At 47.2% G+C, this 27,527-nt stretch overlaps 1 protein-coding gene across 9 annotated transcripts in view; it reads left to right on the top strand.

Moving 5' to 3' along the window:
* The first annotated feature begins 1,512 nt into the window (after positions 1-1,512).
* PROM1 (prominin 1) overlaps positions 1,513-27,527 on the top strand; it is a 113,758-nt gene continuing 87,743 nt past the window's right edge. For 5 of the 9 annotated variants that reach the window (XM_032494420.1, XM_032494421.1, XM_032494416.1 and 2 more), the window contains exons 1-2: positions 13,368-13,544; positions 19,689-20,123. In XM_032494420.1, the coding sequence (XP_032350311.1) occupies positions 19,904-20,123 (220 nt within the window). In that variant the 5' untranslated portion in view covers positions 13,368-13,544; positions 19,689-19,903. The other 4 variants (XM_032494396.1, XM_032494405.1, XM_032494414.1 and 1 more) reach the window with 4 other exon arrangements.

Raw genomic sequence — 27,527 nt, 5'->3', positions numbered from 1 at the left:
AATTATTTTGGTGTCCTAATGGAATGTTCCTGAATTCACTGAGAGTGTAATTTCCTGGACAACTCTAAATAGCCCTGCCTGACAAGCTTTGAGCAAGTCTGAATTAGGCAACACTCAAAAGGAGCAAAGGTGGCAAAAACTCTCAAATGCCCTGAAAGGAGAGATAGAAGACAAGAGAGGTTAGCCAACCTATGTGAAGGCACACAGCTAGCAGGTGTTAGAGGTGGAAGGAGACCCAGCTCCCTGTGCCCCTGGCTGACCTCTTTCCTTCTGAACCACAGGAGTGTGCCAGGGCAATGTGGGTTCTGCACAGAACCAGTGATGCTCGTGCTTCAGAGAGAAGGTGCTCTGAAAACATCACATCAGTGATGCTCTGAGACAAAATCAGTGGCATGGCACGCAGTAGGTGCTCAATAAACAATGGTTAACTGGTTGACCAATCCCAGCCCCTAATCACCTGGGAACTAGACACTTTTCATACTATTTCACTCTCTGCCTTGTTGCAGTAAATCTATGAAATACCTGAGCCAAGTTCCCACTAGTCAAATGAAAATATATTTGATGATTTAAAAAATAATCAGTGCAGAATCAAGGGAGGCAGACATTCTCACTCTGCTGTTTCCTTACCTCGCAGAACCTCAGTTTCTGCCTCTGGGAAATGGGGGTGATGCTTCCCTCATCACGTTGTTGGTGAGGATTAGATGAGAGAGTGCACAGTACCTGCACAGAGTTGGTCAGAGACGGTAAATGAAAAGGAACAGATGAATGACAGAGAGGAAGTGGTCTGTTCTGCCCTAAATTTGGAATTTGTCCTCTCTCCTCCCAACCTCTTGTCCTGTCTATCAAGGATGCAGCAACTATAGGCATTGATTCAGACATTTCCCTGAATCAAGAGTCTGTGGTTGGAGGGAGAATGTGAGTCCAAATGCACTATACTAATAAAAGCGGAAAGGAACAGCAAATAAAGAAGCCATAGAACCCACCATCTTCCACTAAGCGTGATACATTGGCATTTTGTTAGTTATGAGGAAGTTTGGTTACATGTAACAGAAAAACAAAAATACCTGTCGCTTAAACCTCATAGAGATGTATTTGTCACTTGCTCATAGTTGTGGAAGGAAGGCAGTGAAGGGCTGGAGTGATGCTTCACTGTTCCTTTCATGTTGCTTTGCTCTGCGTGACTTCTATTTTCAAGGTCAACTCATGACCCTAGATGGCTGCTGGAGCTCCAGCCATCGACCCAAATTCTGACTAGCAGGTGGGAGGAAGAGATGAAGGAAGCACATTCTCCCTCTGTGATGGCTCATTTTACGTGTTCCCAGTTTAAATATTGTTTCTGGGTGTGTTTGTTAGAATTTTCCTGATAAGATTAGCATTTGAATCAGTGGATTTAGTAAAGCTGATTGCCCGCCCCAGTGTGGTTGGGCATTGTCCAATCTACTGAGGGTTTGACTAGAACAAAAGGTGGAGGAAGAAGAAATTCTCCCCGTTTTATTCCTGCTTGAGCTGGGACATTTCACTTCATCTTCTCTTGCCTGTGGACTGGGATTCACATTATCAGCTTGCCCAGTTCTCAGGCCTTCAGACTCAGACAAAATTATACCACCAACTTCCCTGGGGTTCCATCTTGCTGAAGGCAGATCGAGGAACCCCTCAGCCTCCATAGTCACGTGAGTCAATTCCTAGTAATAGATCTGCATCTAGATCTCCTATTGGTTCTGTTTCTCTGGGGAACCCTGACTAACAAACACACTCTCTAAGGACATTTCTGAGAACTGCGTACACCAATCCTGCTTAATTCAGCTTGACCAGAATTCAGTGATATGGGCACACCTAGCTTCGAGGAAGGCTGGGAAACGTCGTCTTTACTGGAGGAGGCCGTGACACTGCTTATTCAGGATTTCAGTGTATGAAAGGTAAAGGGGTGGGGGGAGTGGACATCAGCGGACAAGGAGCAGTTCTGGCCACTCTTACTATTTGTGTGTCGTTAGATGACTAGTCAAGGTCAGGGCTGTCCCTAGGCTAATTTTAAATGTTGAGTTGGGATGGAGAATAGATCCTTTTTTCCTTAAATGCACATCTTATTTAGTAACGTAACCTAACATATGTAACTGACATCTGAGCACCTGCTCCCCTTGAAGTGGGGCCGGGGAGCCCAGACCACGTCCTGCACAAACTCTGGGGCTCCCTGCATCACAGTTAGAAAACCACATCAGAACGGGAGCCCTTTAAGAAGAGCCTTCTGGTAATGAAAGAGTAATTGGGCTTTTATCAAGGATTAGCTTTGTAACATACATGTTCTGGTTGTGCCCTTTGTTTGGGAAGGCAGAAACTGAGGTTCAGAGAGAGCAAACTGCTTGTCTGAGGTCTTAGAGCCGAACGCCCATATATTTCCATCCCTCACGTTGCCTCCCATTCCAAGATGAAGGGGCCTGGTCTGGGTTTTTTCCCAGTATTCTATTGTCCCCTATCATGGGATAGAAGGCTAGATCCCTGAAGTGAGGATCTGGAACCCTCGGTACCCAGCTCCCAGCGATCCTCTAGCTAGTCTCCTGGAGGGGTGAGAGGGGGAGTTCCCCAAGTTCCCTTTGTTAACACGGATGGTCCCGCAGCAGGGACCCTTTGTGGAGGGCGACTGTTGGGCCCCATCAGTCACCACGATTTTTAGCTGACTCAGAGATCAGAGGCCGAGGGGCTCTTTAAACTGCATCCAGGAAACTGGAGCATTCACAGTGCTCCAGCTCAGTGTCGACCCCCAGAGGAGGGAATGTGTAAGGATGGAGACACATGGGTCCTGGGCAAAGCAGTGGTTTTGAGTAAGAGACCTGAGATTTAATCCCTCATTTCCCACCGACTGACATTGTGACTTTGGGAAAGACCAGCCAGCATGGGGCAGATGTTCAATCAATCCTTACTGAATAGTAATACGCATCAGATCCTGTGCTGAGCTCTTTGCGTGGGTTAACCCACTGAATCCTCACCGTCTCATGCCATATTAGATGCTAGTATCTGTCAGCCACACTTTTCAGAGGAGGGAACTGAAGCACAGAGCAGTTAAATAACACCCCCAGGGGACAAGTGACAGGCACTCTCCCTCCAGAACGTGTGCTTAACCCCTCTGGTGTAAAAGGTGGCACACACAACCTCTTGGAGTCCCTGTTCCTTCATCTCAGGAGGCTGGTGAGAGTGGGGGCACCTTGAGCTTAATCGGTTTGCAGGGCGGGATTGGAACCAGTGCAGCATGGCTGGGGAGTGGTGGACTCGTCCCTGGAAGGCTGTGTCTGCGGGATGGGAGTCCCCCTGAGAGATCCTGGGCCAAACAGCAAAGCCCCAAACAGGGGTTGGAGTGACGGTTCTGTGATGCGCGTGGTGTTTTCACTTAGACATCCTGTCCCGCCCCATTTCCCATGGCTGTGCACCTGTGCTCCCCAGGGAGAGGCAGTGGAGGTAAAAACAAAATGAGCATTTCACCAAATTGTCCGCGGGAGAAGGCTGGGCAGTACTGGTTTGGTGTCCCTTTGACAGAGGGTAACATCAGGGAGAGAGGTGTTTCCTCAAGTCTCGAAATATATTGAAGGGTGTGGGATATCCTCATCTGACCCAGGAGACAGCAGTGCTGGTGAGGCAGGTAGTTCCCAGCCAGCCCAGCCTCACTGGGAGCAGGAGGGGAGAAATGGCCCAGGCAAAAGGTTCCCGGGGGCTTCCAGACTGGAGAAGGGGGGAAGGACCTCCCAGGGTGAGACTGGGAAACCCAGCAGCAATGCTGAGAGCACGTGATGAGATTGGGGATGAGAAGTTCTGAAACCTTAGCCAGTCTGTTTGGAGCAAATTAAGCCATGTTAATGGTGGAATCGCTTTAACAGAGGGAAACACCAAGAAGGAAGAGATGCTCCCCTAGTGTCTGAATTCCTCAGGGTCCCATGGTGGACAAAGGAGAATGAAGAAGAAGCAGAGATGGCCAGCCTGGGGTGGAGAGCAGAGAAAGCAGAGGAGGGCAGAGAACCCCAAGAGCACTGTTGGGGGGAGCCTCTGGGAGGGTCACCTTAAACATTAAGTGAAATACTGAGAGTAACGGTTATCTTGATAAATGGTAACTATTGTTCTTACTGTGGACTAATAAAGTACAGCCTGGGTCTGTGAGCCTCAGTTTCCTTCTCTGGAAAATGAGGATAACAGTGCCCCCTCAGAAGGGTTTGAAATAAGGGGACGTATGGAAAGCAATTTGCTCAGAGCTTAACAGATAGTAAATGGTCAACAAATGGCAGCAACAAGCACACAGAACTGCCCCGTGGATACACATCTTCTGTCTTCTGGCTCCCTTGCTGTTAACTACTAACAACAAAAGAAGTAGGGGGCGGGTAGAGCTCAGTGGAAGAGTGTGTGCTTAGCATGCACAAGGTCCTGGCTTCAATCCCCAGTATCTCTGTTAAAGGAAATACATAAATAAATAAACCTAATTACCTCCCCTCCCAAAAAACAAAAACAAAAACAAAAGAAAAGTACCCAAAAAACAAACATGTAATCAATAGTCAATCAATGCAAAAATTAATCAATAGTCAATTTAAGAAAGAAATGGAAAATTTTATTAGAGCCAAACTGAGAATTATGACCTGGGAGACGGTCTCTCAGAGAGCTCTAAGAATGGCTCCAAAGAGGTAAGTGGGGGGAGGCCAGCCAGTATATATGTGATTTTGGTGAGGAGGTCCCGTGCAATCAAATACACATCAATAAACATCACAGGAGAAGGTTGCTGCTAGCCTCCAAAGACAGACATCTTAGTTAATGATTTTAGTGCTTTTCTAAGTATGGGAAGATGCAAGAATCCAGGTTCATAAAAAAATTCTTCTGAAGATACCCAACTACCTGAAGGCACCTCATCCTGATCTTCAGCCTTCAGGGTGTACTGTAGGTCAGCAGCCACAGTGGCCGATGCCTTGATTCTTCTGGACCGGATGGTGGGCAACGTTCTTTATTTGACACTCCCTCCCTTTTGGTCTTAAGTCTGACCAAGGTTCGGGAGGCATCTCATGACCAATTTGTCCCGTGGTGCTGGGAATGCTCATTCCCGAGTTAGGCAAGGATTTTGTTGATTGGCCACTCAATGTGACATTACTGGACTAGACCCTGTTAACAGCAGGCAGAAGCCTCCGGGCCCCCATCTTACTGGTCTGTTAGGGTCCAGGATACAGTTCCCTCTTGTTGCTTCTTCCCACATCTGGAGTTACACTCTTACCATCACTGATCTTATAAGACTATATATTTGATCAGTCGTTTCAAGTCACCTAATTATCGTTACTTTTAACTGAAGCTCAGTCACGTTCGGTACTGCAAGAAACAATAATCTTATAAAATAGGCAAAATACAAGTAATAAAGCTTGTAACGTGAATAAGGTCCTAAGTAAGTATTTAAGCTAAGAACCCCCATTAGATGCAGTCCAGTATCTCCCCAGGTCCCATGACCAGTCTATTCCACACCAGTCGCTGCCTTTAAGGGAGATTACATCTTGGCATTGTAGGGAATGTTCATCCAAGATCTCTGCACGTATAAGGCAAGGAGGTGGGCCGCCGCGATCCTTTGCAGGATCGAGAGGGCTGATGTTATCTTCTGGCGAGTTACATGGCTCGCGTCAATAGGAGGAAAATTGATCTTTATGGTCAAACAGGTATTTCTGCCTTCGGGGAGTCTGGTTAGCACGTAATACAGATGCGCTGTGTACGTCAGAGGACGGCGGCCAAAGGGCACAGGAAACGTTTGATGTTTAAATGCTTAAACATTTCTTGTCTTACCTTAAAAGGTGAATTTTATTTCATCATGACTTCTGTTTGTCTTTTTTTGAGCTTATAGTTTCCCCGCACCGCCCCTGACCACCCCCCCACCAGTTTTCCTCTGAGAGTTATCACACGCCAGGCACTTTCTCATTAGGCCATCGGAGATTTCATTAACTATCCTTTTAGTCTTTTTGTCCGAATGCCTCTATGCTCAAAATTATAAGTAAAATGTCGAGCTTCTCCAAGTGCGAGGCTATCCTCAGAACAGCACCCAGCACTGGAGGTTGGTGACGGTCCCAGTGGAGGAGTTGTAGCTATATTCCTGAAATAATGCACTTTGCAATTCTTTCAAAGCAGGCTGTCATCATTGGCTATGTGAGGTCAGGGAGGGCTGACTCCCTGGGGCCAGGGAGGTGACCTGAGTGGATTAAGTGGTTTGGGTACACCATATGCTTTAGGTCTCGACCCAAATGCTTAGTACTTGACAAAACTGATAGTGGAGACGCCTTCTTTAATACAGCTGATAAATTTTGCCCAAACTCAATCATTTCTCCTCTGACTTAAAAAAAAAATTTCAAACTCTAGATTTTGGAAGTATTTGGTTGTCGCAACGTGGGAGGTGGGCGCTACTTCTGTCTGGTGGGTAGGTCAGGGATGCGTGAACATCCCACAGTGCACAGGACAGCCCCACATCAAAGGGTTATCCAGCCCCAAATGTCAGGAGGGCTGAGGTTAAAAACAGCCTTCATCTAGAACAGTATTCTGACTTCATTTGTAATTTTCCTGCCCTCCGTAATGTAAACTGTCTGGGGATCTCTCTCAGACTTCACCCGGATTATTGAAAGAGGTCAGGCAGTCCTGCACTTAACCCTGCCTCCAAGTACAGCCCCTGCACTTACATGCCAGCCAGTCCACCAGGCCAGTCCTTCCTCTCTGCTCCCTGGTCTTTCAAGGGCGAGGTAATTCTACCTAAATTATGAGGATGGAGGGGAGAACCGAATTTTGTAAACATTGGAACCTGCTTCCCCGCCATTTTCCTTGATCTTTAAAAACGTTGAGCCTGTTAATTAAAACACAACAAATCATTCTGTGCCTGCAGCAGTCAAAGGGCATCTACTGTAAGCTAGCTTTTAAAATATTTCCCTTTGTCCCTAGCAGTTCCTTGGAGACTTGAGTCAAAGGTTGCTCTAAATGGGATTGCTGTTGGAAAGAGCTGGAAGAAAAGTTGACAGGAACATTTGATGTGAGGCTTGCAGCATCTCTCTCCCAACAGAGGGGCTGTTATTATAATATTAGGGTCTATGCATAGGTTTAGAGGTAACTATGCATTTTACATTTCCAGGATTCATTCACATTTTAATTAAAAATTAATTAATGTTTAAAATTGCTATCTGCTTTTTCAAAAAATTAAAAAACATGACTCCCAGGCAAATGTATAGGGAAAATATGTGAAAGATTTTACTCAACTCATTGATTAATGAGGAAACCAGTAAGATGTTATGACTGCTTCAAAGGATACTTTGAAGAATAGACATTTATATAGGTAATCGGGAATGCTGAAATGAATATCTGCTGATAGTTGCAAAATTTGTCAGCATCCTATAGGGCAGTGAAGTATTATGTTTCAACAGGGTGGAAAGGAAATGATCTTTACCAGAGAACAACCATTTGCATTGTTATCAGTGTTCCACAATTTTAACTTCTACCCTTACAGAGTTGTGATGTATCCAAGTCAATAGAAATACAATCAAACATACACCTCTATAGAATCCAATAATTCCCAGAAGGGCCTTTTGATCATGACCCTCATTCCACTGGAAGGATGCCCAGTCGTCTCCTTTGCCCATTTCCAAGTCTTGGACAATTTCTTCTGCAGAGCAAAGGTCAGAATATGTCTAGCTCCTTCAGCCTTTCTGGCTTGGAGCCATACACATCCTTGGGTCATATTATGTAAATATTTGTAGGATGAACATTTAACTTGTGGACCCAACAGCCCTACACCCCGAATGTATGAAATTGAAACTAAAAATCGGGGGTAGGGGTGAGAGAGCGTTTGACAGAGAAATAGAAAGAGCAGAAATAATAGCTGCCATTCATTGCCTCCTGTGTGCCAGGTGGGTTGCATATACCACCTCATTTAATTTTTGCAAAACCTGTATTTTGCAGGTGAGGAAACTGAAGCTCAGAGAGGTCAAGTACTTATCGAAGGGTATACAGCGAACATGCTTATTGATTTGCTGGCTTATGTGTCTCAAGGTCTCCTTTATGAGGGGGTAAGCTCTGGAAGGCCAAGGGTGTCCTTTGGTTTATTCTCTGCCTTTTATCTTTGCTCAGCCTGGCTCGCAGAAGGTACTCAATCAACATTTGTTGAATGCATGTACAAGTGAATGAATGAATGCATGAGAGAATGAATGAATGAGTCAGTGAAGGGAATAAAAGAGCTAGGGCTTGTTACCAGGTTTGTTCAGCCTCCACCTCCCATGCTTTTCCCACCATACCACAAAATATGGCTCCTCCTTCACTCTCTAGTATAAATAATTTTGGGGACTATAATTTAACACCTTCATTGCTCTGGCAAAAATGAATAGTGTTGTAATTAGCAGGAAGTTTAGTGGGTTTAAAATAAATATCTGATTATAGCTTAGGTAGTAGACAAAGTATGATGCAAAAAATTATGCAGAGAATCATTTTTTAGAAAGTCTCACAATGAGGGAAATATGCAAGGGGTCAATAAGAGGAAGGACAGTGTTTCATAAAATAGTTTTTTCATAAGTTTCATTGGAAAAGGTAACTGGAAGACAAATTCAGCACATGAAATATAAAATTCCCTCAAATCTGCCCCATTAAAGTGTAACAGACTTTTCATAAGGATGTTCTGGGTCAGAGTAACTGGAATCTCTAGCTCCTGACATATAGTAGTGTTACTGAACTCAGGTTCGACTGCTTATTGCTCAAGAATTCAATACTAAGAAACAAGTGTTGGGTAAAAGGAAAGATAGTTTCGTTAAGGAAGCTGGCAATCCTGGGAAGAAGGTGCACTCACGTCCCAAAGAACCAACTCCCAACTCTCCAGGTTTTGCTCAGAGATCATATGAGGAAAAGAGGAAGGGCTATGTGCTGGGGAGGGGATAATCTTCAATTTTCAGAGATGGCTGTCTTGATTATGTGCTTCCAAGTAGCCATCAGGTCTTGCTTTCAGCTGGAACATTATCTGAGCCATATATTTTTGGCTAGCTGGGAGGGCCCTGCAGGATCCTGCTGGGTTTCAGTCGGTGCTGAGTAATTTTTATGAATGAATGAATGAACGAATGGTTAACTCATGCTTAAAGTGCTTTTAGATGATGATGAAGATAAATGCAAATTAATAGTTCTTTAGAGAAAGGTAATAATAGTAATTATTCCCAGAGGGGTAAAACACTGTGTGCATAGATGCAAGTTTTGTGTTGTGTAAATTAAAAGTTCCTGGGTGAATCTTTTATGGGATATGATAAAAACTGAAAACTATAGAATCAGAATTGTGGAATTTTCTTGCCTGCCTCCTTCTGCAAGCTCTCAATATCATCTAGCTGGAAAGAACCTTGCCTTCCTTAAGAAAATGAGAGAGTGTCCTAGCACTTTATAATTCTCTTACCTTCTATGGCTCTCATTTTTTCCATACAGTTCCTGAAGGCAAGTTATGAAGCCCCACTTGAGTTAGTGCATGTTAAAAATGACGTCAGAGGGAAAGGCACAGGTGAAAGCCAGCCCCAGAGATGAGGCATTTATTCAAAACAGTTACCAAAAGACAGACTCAGCACATAAAATATAAAAGTACCTCACACCTGCCCCATTAAACTGTGACTGAGTTTTCCAACTTCTCCCCACGTTTCTTATTTGGAATTGAAGCTCTGAGGCACTGTCCTTGGCCTGCGCTTTCTGTCTCTCTCCTCCCCTTGGCCCAAACTGTACTGATGTTTTCTTCCTCTGCCTTTGAGTTAGTATGCAGTGGGCTTGATGGAGGAGTTGCAACTCATGGCTGAAGGTTCTCAAAGCACAAGAAGACTGTATTCTTGGCTTTTGGTTATTAAACACCAGCAATGCTATTTTCGGTACGTAAGCCCAGAGCAAGAGGGAAAAAGCTAGATTAACAGGAAATCAAGAGGTAAATCATTTAGAGGAGAACCCTGGCTTGCCTGAAGCCGTTCCCTTCAAAGCTAGTGGAATTTCTGTTTACAGCAATTTCTCTTTCTTTGTTTCTTTGTCTCTGTCTATCTCTGTCTCTGTTTCTGTTTCCCTGTCTCGCTGGCTGTCTCTTACACAAGTTTCAGTCTTAAGAAGACAAGTCAGTGGATGTTGAGATGACACAAACCTGTTTTTCTAAAGGGTCACATGCTGCCATGTTTGTTGGCCATACAAACACATAATTTTTTTTGAACATAGTTATTCACAGAAATTGTCAGGTTAACCAGAATAACATACTCGCTAACTTATTTTGTTTTAGCCTTAGTGACTCAGAAAAATATCCAAAGTTCTTCATAAAGAATATCTTGTCAAAGATTGAGGATTGTTGAATGACCAAGCATTGTGTACTCCAACAATAATTAATCTCAATCAACACTTCATTCTTTTTTTTAACACTTAACTTCTAATGTCACATAACCCTGATAATTTTTGTTGAAACTTTAAGTTTCTTATTGCAGCCCTGTTGTAATTTTTCCTTTATTATAGCTCACTATTTAACCCAGCACTATCCAGTAGACCTGTCTGTGATGATGGAAATGTCCTGTATCTGCACTGTCCAAAATGGTAGCCTCTAGCCCACTGTGGTCATTGAGCAGGGCTCTTGACCAAAGAGAATGTGAAGTCTGGGGGGTTACATGACTGACCAGGGACCCACTGGCAGCTTGTGACTGAACCTGAAGGAATCTTCTGGCTGTTTCCAGGCTGCCACACTGCCTCATGCTTAGATTTCACTAGGGCAGGAAAAGTGAGGAGCGATGTTTAGAAAAGGAGACCTAATTTTTGCACCTAATGACTGAGTATGTATATGGGAATAACATCACCCTCTCTGGCCTTGCATATGACAGATGACGTAGAAATTTAGTTGCACGAAGTCAAAACCACAATGATGTATCGCTTCAGAATGGCCATCATCAAAAAGTCTACAAATAATAAATGCTCAAGAGGGTGTGGAGAAAAGGGAACCCTCATACACTGTTGGTGGGAATAAAAACTGGTGCAGCCACTATGGAAAATAGCATGGAGGCTCCTTAAGAGAACTAAAGACAAAGCTACCATATCCTGGGTATCCATCTACTCCTCGATATATATCTGGCCAAAATGAAAACTCTAATTTGAAGAGATACATGCACCCTAATGTTCATAGCAGCACTATTTACAATAGCCAAGACATGGAAACAACCCAAGTGCCCATCAACAAATGATTGGCTTAAGAAGATGTGCTATATAAGGGACTATTAACCCTAAAAAAGAATGAAATACTGCCACTTGCAACAACACAGATGAATCTGGAGTGTATTATGCTCGGTGAAATAAGTCAGACAAAGACAAATACTATATGATAGCACTTGCATATGGTATCTAAAAAATAATTCAAATGAATCTATGTACAAAACAGATGCACAGACATACAGGTTACCGAAGGTGGTGGGGGTGGGCGGGGTAGGGATGGGTAGGGGTGGGGAGGGACAAATTAGGAGTATAGGATTAGCAGGTACAAACTGCTATACTTAAAATAGATAAGCAACAAGGATTTACTATATAGCACAGGGAATTATAGTCAATATCTTGTAACAACCTATAATAGGAATATAATCTGCAAAAAGAATCCAAAACTCAAATCACTATGCTGTACACCTGAACCTAATGCAATATTGTAAATCAACTATACTTCAATAAAAAAGAAAAAGAAAAGAAATTCAGTTGTGCCAAATAACAGAACTATAGCATTAGAACTCCAGGTTAAATTGAACAGAACAAATCATTAGGTCCTGTCACTGTCTGCCTTAGGCTGTTCAGAACAGATCTTAATATTGTGTTCTATGTTTACTATTTATTCATTTAATTATTAAACACCTAGGACGATCCAGTTAGAGTGGGGTTGGGGGATCTGAGATAAAAGCAGTTGCAGGAAGACAGATGGCTGACCTTTTCAATCCACACTACATCATCTGTCGGGGTTTTATATTATCTTTCTGTGCACTGGTGTGTTAGAACAATCATGGGCTTTGGAGACCAGATCTGAGTTCAAATTCAGTACTTCTCTTACTAGGTTTGTGACCTTGGGCAAATTATTGAAACTCTTTTAGCCTTATTTTTAAGATGGGGATATGCTGTTCTTATTGCTAAGATTACATGAAATAATGCACATAAAACGCTTGGCATAGTATCGCATTTGAAGTGAAAATTCATTAAGTTTTAGCTCTCACCACTACTACAGTTATAATTATTATTACTGTTTTTATTATTAGGGATAAGAATGAGCCCTGTGAGGCTTAATTATCTTTCTTTTCTTTTCTTTTCTTTTTTTTCTTTTTCTTTTTTTTTTTTTTTGCAGACAAGGAAACTGAGGTTTAGCTAGGTTAAGCACTGATGAAAAAAGACAGGGCTAAAATTTGAGGCAGGACACAGCTGGCTGCTCTCAGGAGGGAAGAACTCACCTCTGGGCCCCACCTAGAGAGGGTGGCCTTTGAGCAGAAGTGCTGGGGCCTCTGGAGGTGTTCCATCAGGGGCCCCAACCAACAGGGGCTTTCAGAGGAGGAAACATCAGGCCTGATTAGACATCTCGCCTAACCTGGCTATGTCTGTACTGCAGTTTTCATAAGTTTCCAGAACTAGCATTTGCCCTGGAAATACGCGCATTCAAGATCAATTTAAACTTTTAACTATAAATCAGACAAATCACACTCTTTCCAACACCTGTTTTGTGCTAGGTTCTGGGGTAAGTGAGAGAGCTACTGAATTAACGTTACTGTCCATCTTTCAATCGTTGGTCTGTTCGTCCTTCCCATTTATCCTATATCACAAGCCTTGAACACCTACTGTGTGCTAGACACCGTCCTGAAGGTGCTTGTCTTCTGTAGGTCGTCTTTTTTCCTATCAGACTATACTCTCCACTCAAGATAGGAAGTAGGGAGGGAAGAGTGAGATGAACGTCGGTGTGTGTAGTTGGAGTGGTTGCTTCTGGCAGAAGATTTCCATCACTTAGCCTGCGGAAATGGCAGGCAACTCATAGGCGAGAGACCGATATGCAAAGAGTCACTAACGCTCAATGTTTGCAGCTATAGCGGATGCCTGTGTGCACATAAGGGGTTAAGGACTGCTTTTTGCCGGTTTTATAGCTCCAGCCGCTGGCATTGCGGTTAGTACACGTCAAGGAACCAAATGATTTGAGTTTTCTTTTATTTGGGTGCATTAAAAAAAAGTCTTGAAATTTGGTAATAGAAGCATCTAAAGCGTCACGGGTTGTTACCGAGGCAGGTCTGAGTTGGAAAGAGAGAGAGAAGTTTGTGGAAGAGCAGCGGCGTTCCGAGTAGCCCTCTCTGCTTGCGTAAAGGAGGCGTGGGTGTTGGGAGAAGAACGTGCTCGGGTGAGGGGACTCTCGGCGGCAGGAAATGGATGCAGCGAGGTCCCTGTGGGTACCCTGGGGCATCGTGGCGAAGCTGCTCAGCTGGTCCAACCGGGAGGGCGGGCAGAACCCCGGGCTTAGCGCTCTTTAAAGTCCCCATCCAGTCCCCACCGGGCACCTGGCCGCGCGCTCGGCTCTCCCGCCGCGGGTGAGTACGTTTACGGAAGCGGTGCATTCCGCCGGCCGCAACCGTCCGGGAGCGGGGGAGGCCGCAACAGGTCGCCGCCGTCACCCTGCTCCTGGCCGGCGGGCCTCCAGGACAGGCGCCTTTCCGGGCCCGCCCCGTCCGGGGGTCTGGCTGGCGCGCGGGGCAGCCAGGCGGCCTCTCCGGAAGCCGTCCCGGTGGTCCCCGAGGCCGACTCATAAATCATTCATGAGCCGGGGCCGGGCGAGGGGGGCTATGAGCAAAGGGGGCGGCGGCTGCGGCGGCGAGGGCAGAAGAGGGAGCTGGACCCGGCGCGCGGTGAGTAGCTGCATCTTCATCCCGGGGCTCGGGAGGTATCTGCGGACTCGACCGCGAGGCTGAGCGCTCCCCTTTCCAGAAAGCTGGGGCGGGGAATGGGGAATGGAAGGGCTCGCTCTGCGCCCGTCTCCGCCCAGCCCTCGGCGTCCCCTCCCCGGCCCCGTGGCAGGTGGTGCGAGCTCCAAGAGCGGCGGGGGAGCCAGCGGGGATTCCGGGCGGGGGGCAGACGCGCGCAAACTTTGCGGGCTGCGTGGTGGGTGTTCTTGCCATGCGCTGCGGGGGAGCCGGCGGCAGTGGCTCGCCAGGTTCCGGGGCGCGAGCTGGCGGTGGGAGAGCGAGCGCGACCCAGACCCCGAGGTTGCCAGCTGGGTCTCTGAGAGGGCGAAGGACGAGAGGAGGCTCGCCCGGGACTTGAGAACTGTTCTGCTGAAGAGTGACCCGGGGTTGCGGGGCACTGACCCTCCCGGGCTGGGTATGGGAAGGGGTCACCTTCCTCTGGTTTTCTAAATGGAGTACGCTGGGCAACTGTCCATCACAGGACGGGGGCTCTGGGGGGTGCAGTGGGAGGCCTTATGGCCGCGCCCATGAGGGAGCACTCGCTCCCCTGACTTGAAGCATCCCTCTGCCCACTTTGGGTGCACAGCGCGGGGACGTTCGGCGATTGCTGGAGGGAGAACTGAGAGATCGCGGCGCACCGCGCCTGTACGGCGCGGGCCAGGACAACAAAGGGAAACGTGGACGGAGGGAGAGCTTCGCGGTGCGGGAGAGTCGGCAGCCTGGAGTCAGTTTTCCCGAAAGTCCGCGCGGGGGCTGGGGATCCGATCCACGGGGGCTTGAGGCACACCGCTCAGGACCCTCACCACCCCTCCACTGGCGACCCCCGATCCATACCAACCTGCATGCGGCCGGGAACCCGCGCTGGCGCGCCGGGCGCAGCCAAGTTACTCCGGCAACCCCCTCCCCCAGGCGGCGGCGGATTCCTTCGAGTCTCCTCGCTTCCCGCGCCCGCCCTGCGGCTTATCCTTTGTCCCGCAGCCCGAGAGAGGCTCCTACCCGGGATGGAGCGAGCCCCGGAGGGGCCCCGGCCTGTCTTTGGATTGGAGGGAAAGACCGAGGAAGCCATTACCGCTAGCTTTCTGCAGCAACAGGTTGCGCCTGTAGCCCACGGAGGCTGCTGACCTTTCTCCTGCCCCGGCTTGAGAAAGGTTTTCCCGGGTTCCGGTGGGCGGCGGCTGACCTTTGTTAAGATCAGCAGGTGTATGATTAAGGGCCTTGAACACCCCTTCTCCCAACCGCAACATAAACCCACTGGAGACTCAGACAGCTGCTGGTGATGGTTGGTTGAACTACATGAAATTGCCGCTTTCTGTGGGTCGAAGACTTGACTATCAAGGCAACTTAGTGTGTGAAGTTTCTACCTCTTTCCTCACTCTTTTGTGAGTTTCCGCCTTTAGTACCCTCGGAGCTGCCCTGCCTGCCAGGGTGAGCCTGGGATCCACGGTGGAGTTTAGACTATTTCTCTGTGCAGTGGCCGTACACACCCTCCACCACACCTGCCAGGTGTTTGTGCGGCAGGGCCTGTACCTGTTCCAGCTGCAGCCCTCGCACACAATTCCAAACCCCATTTTACAGATGAGCAGAGGACAGCTTGGAGATTGTAAGCGACTACTGTCACAGAGCTCATCAGTGGGACTGGAGATGTCCCCGTCTCAAAAGCGAGGGCTCTTGTCCTTGCAGCAGCGCCCTTCAGTTTAGTTTTGTTTTCTTAATGGGTCCCCTAATCTTTTTTTAAATGAACTTCCTTAAGAGTTGCATGCTGGGCTATTTCTGTGTGTCTAGATAAGGACCCAGTTTTACTTTGTTTTCCCCCTAAATGGCAAGTCAGTGAAGCAAAGTGCATCAGAGGACAAGTGGGAAATAATAAAACTTTAAATCAAATATTGTTTTGTTGGTACTGTTTAAAATATGAACAATTGGGTTTTGCAGGGGCCGAGAACTTGCTTTGAGATTTGTTAAAGGTCAGGTTGCTTTGTTACAAGGCGACAGAAACCAACTCTGGATAACTTAAGCAGAAAAAGGGACTGGATACTGGGTGGCTTAGAGAAATGACAGGAGGGCTGGCTAGCCAGGCCGAGGAGCCTGGAGGAGTGGGACACAGGACATGCAGCAGGTCCCCTGATTGGTGTATGGCCATGGCTGCCCCCAGAGACTGGCTGTGGCTGCTGGCAGGCCGCCATCATTGTTTGGATGAGGTAGACACCACCTCTGCCTCAGTGTGTCTCTCCTGCACAAGCCCAGGAGTAAGCATCTGACTGGCCAAGCTTGGGCTCAGTTTGGGCACCTCAGCGGGCCTCACAATGAGAGGCAAGACGGCCACCCACAGGACTCACAAAGGTTGGCTCAGAAGTTGGGCAGCTCCCATCGTGCCCCACCCCCTCAGTAAACCCAAGATAACAAACATCTACAGATCCTTTAAAAAAGTCCTTCAAAATTTCCGTCAAAAAAAGGAGAGCAGAAATGAAGCTGGATGGTCATTGTATTTGTTTTTAAACCAGTGTTTGTGGACGTGCCCATCCCTGGACTCCAGGCTCAGAATCATGTGAGGTATTTGCTTAAAATTCATGTTCTTGGGTCCCTTTCCCAATCTGAATTCAGTGCATTTGGAGTAGAAACCAGGAATCTGCACCCCGCAAACCAGAAAATGGTGACTCGCCCTTATTGATTATAGTCCGGTGCCTGTGTGACGAGAGAGGCCCTGAGGGAGCCGGTTCCAAAGCCTGTGAAGTCGAGGGTCCCAGCTGAAAGTATGGCGCCCAGAATGGTAGGCCGGTTGTTCCGCCGTGGATGACTCCAGCGAGGCGACAGTCTGCTGCTTGTGTTGGAGGAAACAGCTGTAAGCAGTCCAGCACCTCCCTTGCAGAGGCTGGAGGCTGCTTATCAACAGATGCTTGGTCAGTTCTGAAACAGGTAAACATGACCACTTTGTCAGTCTTCTCTCTGCCTGCCGCCGTTTGATTTCAGCAGTCCTTACTGAGTGCCTACCGCGTGCTGGGCTCCCGGGGTGCAGAGAGGATGAGTAAGTCAGGGACCCCCCACGCAGACGTTGGGCCCAGTCAGTTCAATGTAAGAAGGGGACTTGGGGAGCTTTTGTCTTGTGCCTGTTGTTCTGCAGTTGTGTTTGGGAAGATTGAGGTGTCTGGAAAATAGCACGGATTAGCCAGGGGGTCCGTGGGAACAGTGCTGGTTCTCAAATCTTACTTGTTTTACTAATTACTCACAGGGGCAGTGGGTTAAAGATGCAGATTAATGAGCCACATCTTGAGAGATTAGTTCCGATCGATCATCTGCACTTGAAATAAACACCCCGTTTGATGCTGATGCAGCTGATGAGTCGGGAGAGCTTTCCTGGATTTTCTGCCGGCAGCTCCCTGAGCTGCTCTCAGTGGCGCTGGCTCCCTGTGGTGGTTTCATAGGGAAGTAGCCAGACCTTCTTTTTGGGCACAGCTGATTAAAACTGAGATGTATAACTTCCTTTCCGACTTGGTGTGTATCAATTGTCTAGTGTTTCATAAGTAGTGAGATTTTATTATGCTCTTAAACTTAAAGAGTTCTAGAGCAAGATGTAAAGAAACCTGCACATGCCGCTCAGGTGCCAACTCCCCTGACACCCTGTCTTCCCATTTCATTTGGGATTTCCTTTCCCCTGCTTCTTCTCTGAGGGAGTTGGAAGGTCTCTTTAGTCACAGATCTCCCGTGGGCCTTCCGCCGTCTCCCTCCCGCTGTTTCTCTGTGTCCCTGGCTGAGGCTTGGTGGCATTACCAGGAAGTCAGCCTTTCTTAGCAGCTGAGCCCTTAATCCTTCCATCAGGCTCCTGCCTGTCCTTTAACAGACAACAAGATAAGATGTGAGCGTGGTGTGTGTGTTTATGTATGATGTGTGTATTATGTGTGATGCTTGTGAGTGTGTGTGTGTGCATGTGGGTGTTAGTATGTGGCATGTATGTGTGTGGAGTGTGCTGGCTGTGGACCATATGTACCTGGTATATTTAGTGTGTTGCGTGTATGTGTGTTGTGTGTATGTGGGTTGTGTGTTAGTGTGAGTGAATGCATGGTGTGTGTGATGTGTGTGCGCATCCTGCCTGCCTAAAGGAGCGTGGTCGTATCCTACCTGAATAACCACACCCCCTCCCCCCACCTTCCCATCTTCCTCCTACCCAGTGCTGGTCCTGCAGACTTCCAGAGAGGGGCTTTGCGAAATAGCTGGCATGCTTTGTTTCCTTCTCATGTACTCTCTCTGGAAATGATCTGAAGACTGAGCAGAGCGCTGATTCCTAGTAGAACCCGGGAAAGGTTAAGCACTTCAGAGCCCGAGGACAGGGACAGCGGCCATGCCTGGCAGGGACTGCCCTTTGGAAACAGTGCCCAGGGTCCTGGTGGGTCTGTAGGGGAGATGGAGCTGGAAGCTTGGGGTTTGATGAGTTTGGCACTGGGCTCCATAGAAGATCTGGGCAGCCCATGATTTCATAAAGGGAGGATCCAGGGTCATTCCGCTGGCAGGTCAGAGCAGAAGCAGTTGGAGTGGGATGGGGCTTAGAGGATGAGCCCATATCCAAGGGTACCCGATATGAATGAGCATCTTCATTCAAACAGCTCGTGTAGTACTACCTCTTGTCCGGAGCTTTCTTTGACACCACCTATTTCTGTGATATAGGTGGTGGGCCCTCATACAGTGTGTCACTTTCTTGGTGGTCCCTCTCCCCCATCTCACAGTATGTGTTTCAGGAGCACCCTGTCCTTATTCTGAAAGTTATCGAGTGTGTATCTAACATGAAAAATAAAATCAGGGTGTTTTCTGACCCCAAAGAAGTAAGGACAAGCAGAGCATCCCGGCTGCTCTGGGAGGTTCTGTTTTGATTCAGCCTGTGTTCAGTTCTGGGGATAGAAATTCGAGGAGGACAGGGTCAACGTTGCTCTCACTGGACACTGGGCTGGTAGCACTTCTAGATTCCTGATCCTTCTCCCTTTTCCCGGGGGTGGGTGGGAGCCTCCCTCTGCTCTGCCTCTCATCGCCTGGACCCCGAGTTGTCCAGGTGGTGACTTGGGGCAGGGATTTCCATCAGGGCTACCTGATGAGTGTGTTAGGAAGGCAGAGTCCAGTGTCACCCGGCCTTGAAGAGTGTGGTCCCTGCCTGGGCAGGCCACGCTCATCTAGTTTGGGTTGAGGGTGAGTGGAAACAGGGATATTTGAGATGAGATCATGTGAGCACATAGCAGAATAAAAGGCGTATCTCCAGAGACTGGGAGAACAACCCCAAACTGGAGGAAATAAACAAGCATTATCGTCTATTGCTGGGGGCCTTCGCTTCTCTGACTGGGAGGGAGGGCTCTGCAGGGACAGTGTCTTGGAGCTGTGGTTAGAGTTCATAGTTAAAGCAAATGACTGGGTTTGAATTCTGTCCCACTGTGAATCAGCCGTGGCCCCAGGCAAGTCACTGACATGCTATCTGGGTCATCTGTAAAGCGGGATAACGCCTTAACCGAGGGCCTGCCTGCAAAGCATGTAGAACATGTCTGGCATGTAGTAAGTGCTTAATAAATGGCAGCTTCTAAGACTGCACATGCACTTCACTACCTGGTGTTTCTGGGTCTGGTCCCTGGAACCTTCTAGCTTTCCTGCCCTTGCGCTCTGAAGCAGGCTCTGTGTTTGCATCCCCGACAGCGGATTAGGCTGAGGGCTTGCTCTAAAGCTTTGCAGCCTCTCCTCCAGGGAAGCTGCGCTTGCAGGCCGGCTGCGTGCATTAGTGACCGCTGCCCCTTCTCTCCCTGCCAGGGATGGTGCCTTGAGCGGCTGACCACCCTCCACTCCCCGGAGAACATTCTCTGCCGCCCATCACCGCATGCCAGCCCAGCCTGGAAAACCGAGGGCTCAGCACACTCAGTCCTCACCACGCCTCTTCTGCACAGCATCACAGTCCTCCAGGCTTCCAGAACCTCTGAGGCAAAAGGCCCCCAGTCCTACCTCATGTTTGGGGCATCTTGCTAGCTATGGCCCCAGTCCTCGGCTTCTTCCTGCTGCTGGGGCTGTGTGGGGACACCGTTTCAGAGGGGTCGCCACCATCCACCAACAGTTTTGATCGTTTGGAATTTGAATTTCCTCCAACAAACTATGAGACCGAAGATTCTTATGAAGCTGGACCCACTGGCATCCTCTTTCAGATGGTGCACATCTTTCTCCACACCGTGCAGCCCCATGCTTTCCCTGAAGGTAAGTGCCGGTTGCGGGAAAAGGTAGGGTTGGTCCCTAGACACGCTCAGGTGCACACACACGATATTGTTTGTTAATGACAACACCATCCGTGTAGAATATATTCAGTATTTTAACGTGTGAGATTAAAAACGATTGAATTGCACAGGAGCCGAAAGTATTGAGACAGAAATTAAGAAAACCAGGTTAAATAGGTTGTCGGGAGTGTGAACATAAGAAATGAAATCAAACTGCATTGCTGCGCTGTTTTTCCAGTTCTTTATCCTCCATCTCCTCCCTTTTATTTTTTTTTTTCATCTGATTAGTGCATTGGATTATTCTCAAGTACGTACCAAAGGTAAAAATTAGGATAAAGATGCAACTTCTCTGTCATCAAATGAGAAGTTAATAATGACCTTTCATGACCATTTAAAATTACAAATGTAACTCCCCCACCCACCACAAAATGCAGTTTTGACTATTGCTCAGGGCAAGGCCAGGCTGGACGGAGCCTGTTACCTGGGTAACTGTTTGCTTCAGTTCTAAGAGTCTGAGTGAGGGTGGGAGGGCGTGTTCACGGCACCGGGCTGTTCTGTACCAGTCCTACTGTTTAGCCTTACCACCGCTCCTCCTCTGTACTCCCGAGTCTTGGGGCTCTGTGTTTCTCAAGTGTGGGGTGATGAGAATGTAAATGGTGTGTGGCAAGTGCCTGCTATTAGGGTTTGGCAGTCTAAATTTTTATTGATTTAATGTTAGATCTAGCTTAAGCTTGTTCTTTAAACTATGAAGATTTGAAGATGAGCATGATTACTAAAAATTATAAAATTTGTAGTAATGTTATCATCTTCTTTAGCTGGTCAGCTGTTGTTCACAAGAAGATTATTTGTGTGTGTGAGAGAGAGAGAAAGAGAGAGGGGGAAGAGAGAAAGCGAGAGAATATATTTTGTGAACTTCAGCTCTTGTTTCTATTACAGGCAGTTCATAGATTTTCGTTCATGTACATTTTTAAATGTTCCTTTGTTTTATTTTTTTAGATTCCACTTATATGTGATATCATAAAGTGTTTGTCTTTGTCTGACTTACTTCACTAAGCGTAATACCCTCCAGGTCCATCCGTGTTGCATCATTAATATACATTTATGTTGAAACTTTCCTTTATATTTGTCTCAGATTAAGCAGTTGAAACAGTTTGAAGTGTAGTTCTCCATTTTTAGTTTAAATTTCAGTTGAGTGAAATAAATCACTCTGAGCCCTGCTGTCATAGGAGAGTGCTTGCTGTTTATGTCACTGCTTGAGCGACTAAATTTGGAAATCCTAAGGGCAGAAGCAGAAAATAAACTGAGTTTATTTATTAATGTTGAATACAAGTTCACTATTCTCAATAAATAGTTCTTCATTTGTTTTTAGACTTGATGTAAATAAAATTAAATAAACAAGTATCTACTAGTGTTTTTAGTCTTGGCTTCTTTGTTGTTTTTTTCTTTTAATGTAAAAAGCATAGAATTCTGTTGTTTAATATGAATTTACAATGACTTCTTTAAAAAGACTGTGATGAGCATCTTCCATGGGTCATTCTAAGACAGATCATGTAATTAGTTAATCCTGTAATCTGTTTCCATATGTTGTTCTATTTTGCTCCTTCTAGACTTCTTGGGAAGACTTCCTCACACATATTTTACAAGGAAAAGCAGTGTTTTTAAAGGTCTTCATTCAAATGATCAGGTTAAAAGACATCTTTCTGGTGCTTTCCGAGGTTTTCGACTCCAATGTCATTATTAGTTTAGAATTTGAATCCTAATGTAATCTGAGGCTGTTGGCCTTGCTTGTCCCTTGACCTTCATTAATACTTGTTACTTCAGAGAAAGAAACTCCCAGAAGTTTCAAAAGTAGACCAGAGCAGACCAGTACTCCCCCTTTCAAAATCACCGTTAGGTTGCTTAGAGAATATAATACTGAAGTTAGCAGGTGACGTCTTGGACTGTTGATTTTCTTCCATCAGCTCATTATTTCTATTCTTTCACCCAGTTACTGGATTTCATAATAGTCTTGAAGTGCCCATTAGGTGCTTTGCAACATAAAGAAAACATATGAGACAATCATAGTTTTTCCATTTGGGGCCGGTGCATTTCATGAGCATCAAAACAGAGGCAGATGTCATCATAATTGAAGATGCAAAAAAAAAAAAAAAAAATAGAGCAAGAGGGAGAGAGATGGATTTCCGTTCATTAGGTTAACTAATGTAGTACACTAACCAAAACAGATGACTATGGACAAGTCTTCTGTGGAGTAACATCTTCACAGATGGTAATATCCCACAGGTCTATTGTTCCACGTGAGGGAGAAGTGTTTTGAATGCAGAGTCCCAGCACAGAGCAGAAGAGGAAGGGAGGAGGGCCCTGAAACCTGGACTCTGTCTTTTCATGCCCTCGGACTGGGGAGTTTTCCACTTTCACATCCCATGTATGACCAAAATGGTGTACCAAATTGTGCATTTGGAACTCCCTAAAGAGAAGTTGTACCATGTTATATCTTGGTAAATACAAAATGGAAAGGTCTAGTTTAGCTGGGGCTTGAGACAAAGGCTTATTCCTGGACAGAAGAAAAGACCAGGAAGACAGGTAACTATACACTGTGGCAGAATGTGCTCTAGAACCTGGTGTGGGTATTTCATAAATCCCTGCCCTGGACTGAAGTTGCCAGAGCGGAGTGGTGACCTGGGCTTGGCTCTCTAAGCAGAGAGTGTTGGCTTACATTTGGGAGGAGTCGTCAGTCTATGCATTCAACCTAGAAAAGGTGTTGATGGCAGGATGAGTGAGGAGGGGCTGGGGGTGGGGGGTGAGGGTGGGGGTGGGGGCTGGGGATGGAGGGTGGGAGAGGGAGTTGGGGAAAGAGCATTCCAGGCAGAGAGAATGGCTTGTCCGGGGAGTGAAGGAGACATTGGTTCATGGTGGACCTATGGGGCGTGTATCTGTGGAATAAGTCCGCCAAGGTTGGGAAGCCAGAGCTGGAGTACCTGGACTGGTAGGCCAGGGGGTTCTGTAGGGGGACAGAAGCTAAGGCAGCAGGAGCAAAGGCTTCATTCACTCGAGAAGCATTATTGAAAGCCCTGCCTTCTGTGGTGCGCCTCGCTGGGTGCTGTGAGCCAGCGTGGATGTGAAGCTGGGTTTTGGGAAAAGAATCCGACAGCAGCTGGTAGGATAGGTCACAGGGAGGGTGGTAATAATGAACTAACGTGGAATGAGGCGAAGGCGATGGGGGAACAGGGTCAGGATCCATTTTAGGTCCAAAAGGCTTGGTTTAAGTCCTAGCTCTTGCCTGTTACCTGCAGGGTGCTCTTGGCCAAGTTAATTTTCAGAACCTCTGTTCTCATAGATGTAGTATGACTATAATCACAGCCCGCTCCGTAGCTTTTATCTGTGAGGCTGAAATGAGCTGATGTACGTGAAGCCTCTGTTTAAAACCATGTCTGCAAGGCACAGAGAAAAATCCTCAGTACATGTGGCTGCTATTAATATTGCCATGTGAGGGGAAGAGTGGGTGAGATTTGATGCCCAGATTGGTGTCGGGAGGGATATGGAAAGAAACGGTGTCCCAGGGGGGCTCATCAAGCTGTCCCTGCTGCTGCTCCCTCAGGACCGTTCTATCCGGAGCTACGTTCCATTATTTTTGAGGTTACGTGGGCTGTATCTCCCCAGCAAGCCCCACGGTGGCAGGACTGGGTCTAGAAGCCAGGACTTGGATGCAATGCTAGTTCACTCAGTAGTCTCTACTCCTACAAAACTACTGGCATCTAACGGGCTCTGTTTTTCTCTGTTGGTTCTTCCCTGCTGTCCCCAGTATCTGCCGTAAGGCATCCTGTGCAAAGCGTTAGCTCATTTGACTCTCAGGTAGTTGATGGTGGTAGATGGTGGTCTAACTTCTGTTTATTACACCCCCCTTTACAGATTGGAAAACTAAGTCAGGATGAGATTCCACATTCAAAGTACACAACTAGCCAGTGGCAGATTGAGGACTCCCCAACCCCCATCTCCAGGACTAGTTATTTCTCGTATATTCTGCAGCTTACTTTGTGGGTAATTTATTTCCCTTTTATTTTATCATAGTGCTTTTAAAATGAAGAAATAAATACGAAAAATAGTAATTTTTACACCTTAAAAGCATGCAGTGCAGAAGATTATCTGGTGTGGATGGTAAGCAGTGTCTTTTCCAGTTTTGTGTGTCTGGGATGAAGTTAGTGTAAATCATGACCCAGATTAGAGCCTTTCTAATGGAGGAAGCAAAGAAAAAGGTCTCCTCTGCTTTTATTCTTAAAGAAGTTTTCTAAAGTCATTCTCCATTCTGTGTTGGTATATTTTAAAATTAGATTTTAGGATGGTTGACCTATTTCTATCAGTGTTTTGGGCTAATGTGATTTGCTTCCTGGAGTTGGCGGGCGTGGGAGCGGAGCTGGTAAGTGGCAGACCTGCAGAAGAGGGAGGGATTAAGCGTGGTTTCTGCAGACTTTGAGATGCGTGAGGATGTGACATTCAGTGGGAGTCTCCCTGTTGAGGTAACAGAAGCCTATTAGCGAAGGGGGTTTATTATCAGGACTCTGGGTTACCTCGTGGGGGGAGGGGTCAGCCACCAGGGACTCCACCTCCTTCCCTCTTGGCTGCTGTCTGCCCGGTGGCCACTTCATTCCTCCTCCTCTCTCCCATCCCCCTCTCTGGGTTCCCCCCTCCTGCAGTCCTCATGGTGGAGAACCTGCCAAGTTCATAGGTTTCAGGCCGGCTTCCTGGAGAGTGGCTGGGCATTCTCTCTCTTTCAGTCCCAAGTCTCAGTTCTCATCCCACCTGGGCCAGTCACCAAGCACGGGCCCATCAAGTCGCCGTGGCCAGAGTGACACCTTGTGTGTGGGCCTGGCGCTGCGAGCCGTCAATGTCCCCCTTGCCTCACAGGCATGGAGGTGGTTTCCAGGAAAGAGGGGTTGGGTGGACAGCCTAATAGGTGTGTGTGTGTCAACGTCCACCTAGAATCAGGAGGTTATATTGTATCCAACACCTGCGTGTTCTTAATTCAGAGCCAGCACTGTCTTCTTTAGATCATGAGACTCATTGGCACCGGGCCTGGCTATAAATAGGGTCCTGGAGCCATTGTCCTCCTTCCCAGGTGTCACTCACTGTGCCGCGCAGGGTACAGCTGTCATGTCTTTGCATCTTAACAATTATAACAGCAAACTGCTATTATGTGCCTGCTTTCAGGGGTTTGAACAACTCAGTGACTCTGTGAGCTGGGTACTATTATCCTCATTTTACAGAAGGGGAAGCAGAGGTCCAGAGAGCTAACGAGCTTGACCAGGGTCACACACTAGCCAGTGGGCAGGGTCGAAGTTTGAAGCCAGGCAAGCTGGGTTTGTTGTCCAGGCTCACAGTCGTCACTTGTATTTTGTTGATAAGGAAAGAGAGACTCAGGGAGGTTGAGGGACTGTTGGCAAGGTCACACGCACTGATGGCTAAGGGACCAAGCCAGGGTTTGCCCCAGAGCCCTGTGCCGCCCAAGCCTGGGCTTGTCCCCTGTGCTGCACCGCGTTGCCTCCGTGGAGGGGATCTGTTGTATATCAGATCAAATAAATGGCATATATGCCACCTATGAGTGTGGGTGGGTTTGAGGAGCGGGGACGTGTCTGGAGACAGTAACGGGCTCTCCTCTAGTCCATCCATCATGGTACAGCTTCTGCAGCTAAGATGAAAAACTAGACCTGTTGACTGTGTTCCCATAAGCTTGTCCATGAAGTCGTGCTGAGCCCTGTCCCGGCCTCCTCCCTGCGAGAAAGTGGTGCAGGCAGGCTGTTCCCTTCTGAGGAGTAAAAGTGGGCCAGTCCCCAGCAAGACACGAGAAGGAAAGCTTCCCTGTCCCCAGCGGTGACGTTCTCTTGGAGGCCTTCAAATACATCCAGGAAAAGACAGATTAGGTATGAATATAAAATGGCCCCCTTCCCCGGGCAGCTGCTGGATGAAGCCCACGTGGTGGGAGGCATCACTGGTCCACTGAGTGGAAGGGAAGTTCTCGGATGTGCGCTTGGACATCCAGCTGTCGAGTGTTGTCTGGACGGGGCAGTGCTGGGGCAGGAGTGTGAGGGACGTTACCAGGACGGGTGGCCCTGGGCAGCCCTGCCACGTACCCTCTGCCTGGCTGGGGTCTAGATTCCAAAACGGGCCTGGCACTTGAGCGGTGGTGAGCACTCTAGAGCCACTGCCTGAGTTTGACTCCTGGCTCCTGTGTTGACTAGCTCTGTGACCTTGGGCACGTTGCTTAAACTCTCTGTTCCAGAGTTTTCCCTCTGAAAAATGGAGATAATAATAATAATAGTACTTTTGGGATCATCGTAATATCTAAGTAAATAATATTTATGAAGCAATTAGGACATTGTCTGATATACACTAAGAGCTATGTGAATGTTTGTTAAATAAACTATGAATGCATAAAATCTATATTCATTACAAACTTTTAAATTAATGTCACACCTCGGTGATCACATGGACAGAAGAACAAGTATTTATTTGACTTATACTGTGTTGGCTTTTTAGGGCTGCTGTGACAAATAATCACAAACTGGGTGGCTCAAAACAACAGAAATTTATTCTCTTATAGTTCTGGGGGCCAGAAGTACAAAATCAATATATTGGCAGGGCTACTCTCCCTTGAAGGGTCTAGGGGACAGTCCTTCCTGGCTTTCTCCAGCTCCTGGTGCCTCCAGATGTCCTTCGCTTGTGGCTGCATCACTCCAGTCTCTGCCCCTCTCCACACGGCTGCCTTCTGTGTCTCTGGCTTGGATCTCCCTTTGCTTTCTCTTATAAGGACATCTGTCATTGGATTTAGGGCCCATCCTATATTTGGGATGATCTCACCTTGAGATCCCGAACCTAATCTGCAAAGACCCTTTTTCCAAATAAGCTTACATTCCTGGGGTCAGGACTTGCTGATTCTTTTTGGGGGCCAACATTCATCTCACCACACCTATTACAGACTTCTTTAGTTCTCCCGGTAGCCCCAGCAGCTCAGAGATATTAAATGATCTGCCCAAGGTCATATTTCTGAAAAATAATGGAATGAGATTCAGACCTGGTTGTCTGATTCCAAGTTCTTGAATTTCAATGCTGTAAGTATAGTGAGTACCCACTGGGTGCCAGGCCTGGTGCTATTTGGCAGACAGACTGGGTTCCCCCGCTCTCAAAAGGCTGACATTGAGCACTGAGCCCTCCACCTCCACAGTCGGCTCTGATGCAGGCAGGCTGGTCCATGCTGACTGTCAGGTGCGAATAGTGGGCTCTCGGCTGTCCAGAGGAGGGACTAGCCATTGTGGGGCAATCAGAGAAGGCTTCCTGGAGGAAGTAACATTTGAACTGAGCTGCGCGGTTGTGGAAGAGTTCAGGAAGCAGAGGAGAG

Source organism: Camelus ferus, chromosome 2, assembly GCF_009834535.1.
Source record: "Camelus ferus isolate YT-003-E chromosome 2, BCGSAC_Cfer_1.0, whole genome shotgun sequence".
NCBI lineage: Eukaryota > Metazoa > Chordata > Mammalia > Artiodactyla > Camelidae > Camelus > Camelus ferus.
This window is presented reverse-complemented; position numbering and strand designations above follow the sequence as displayed.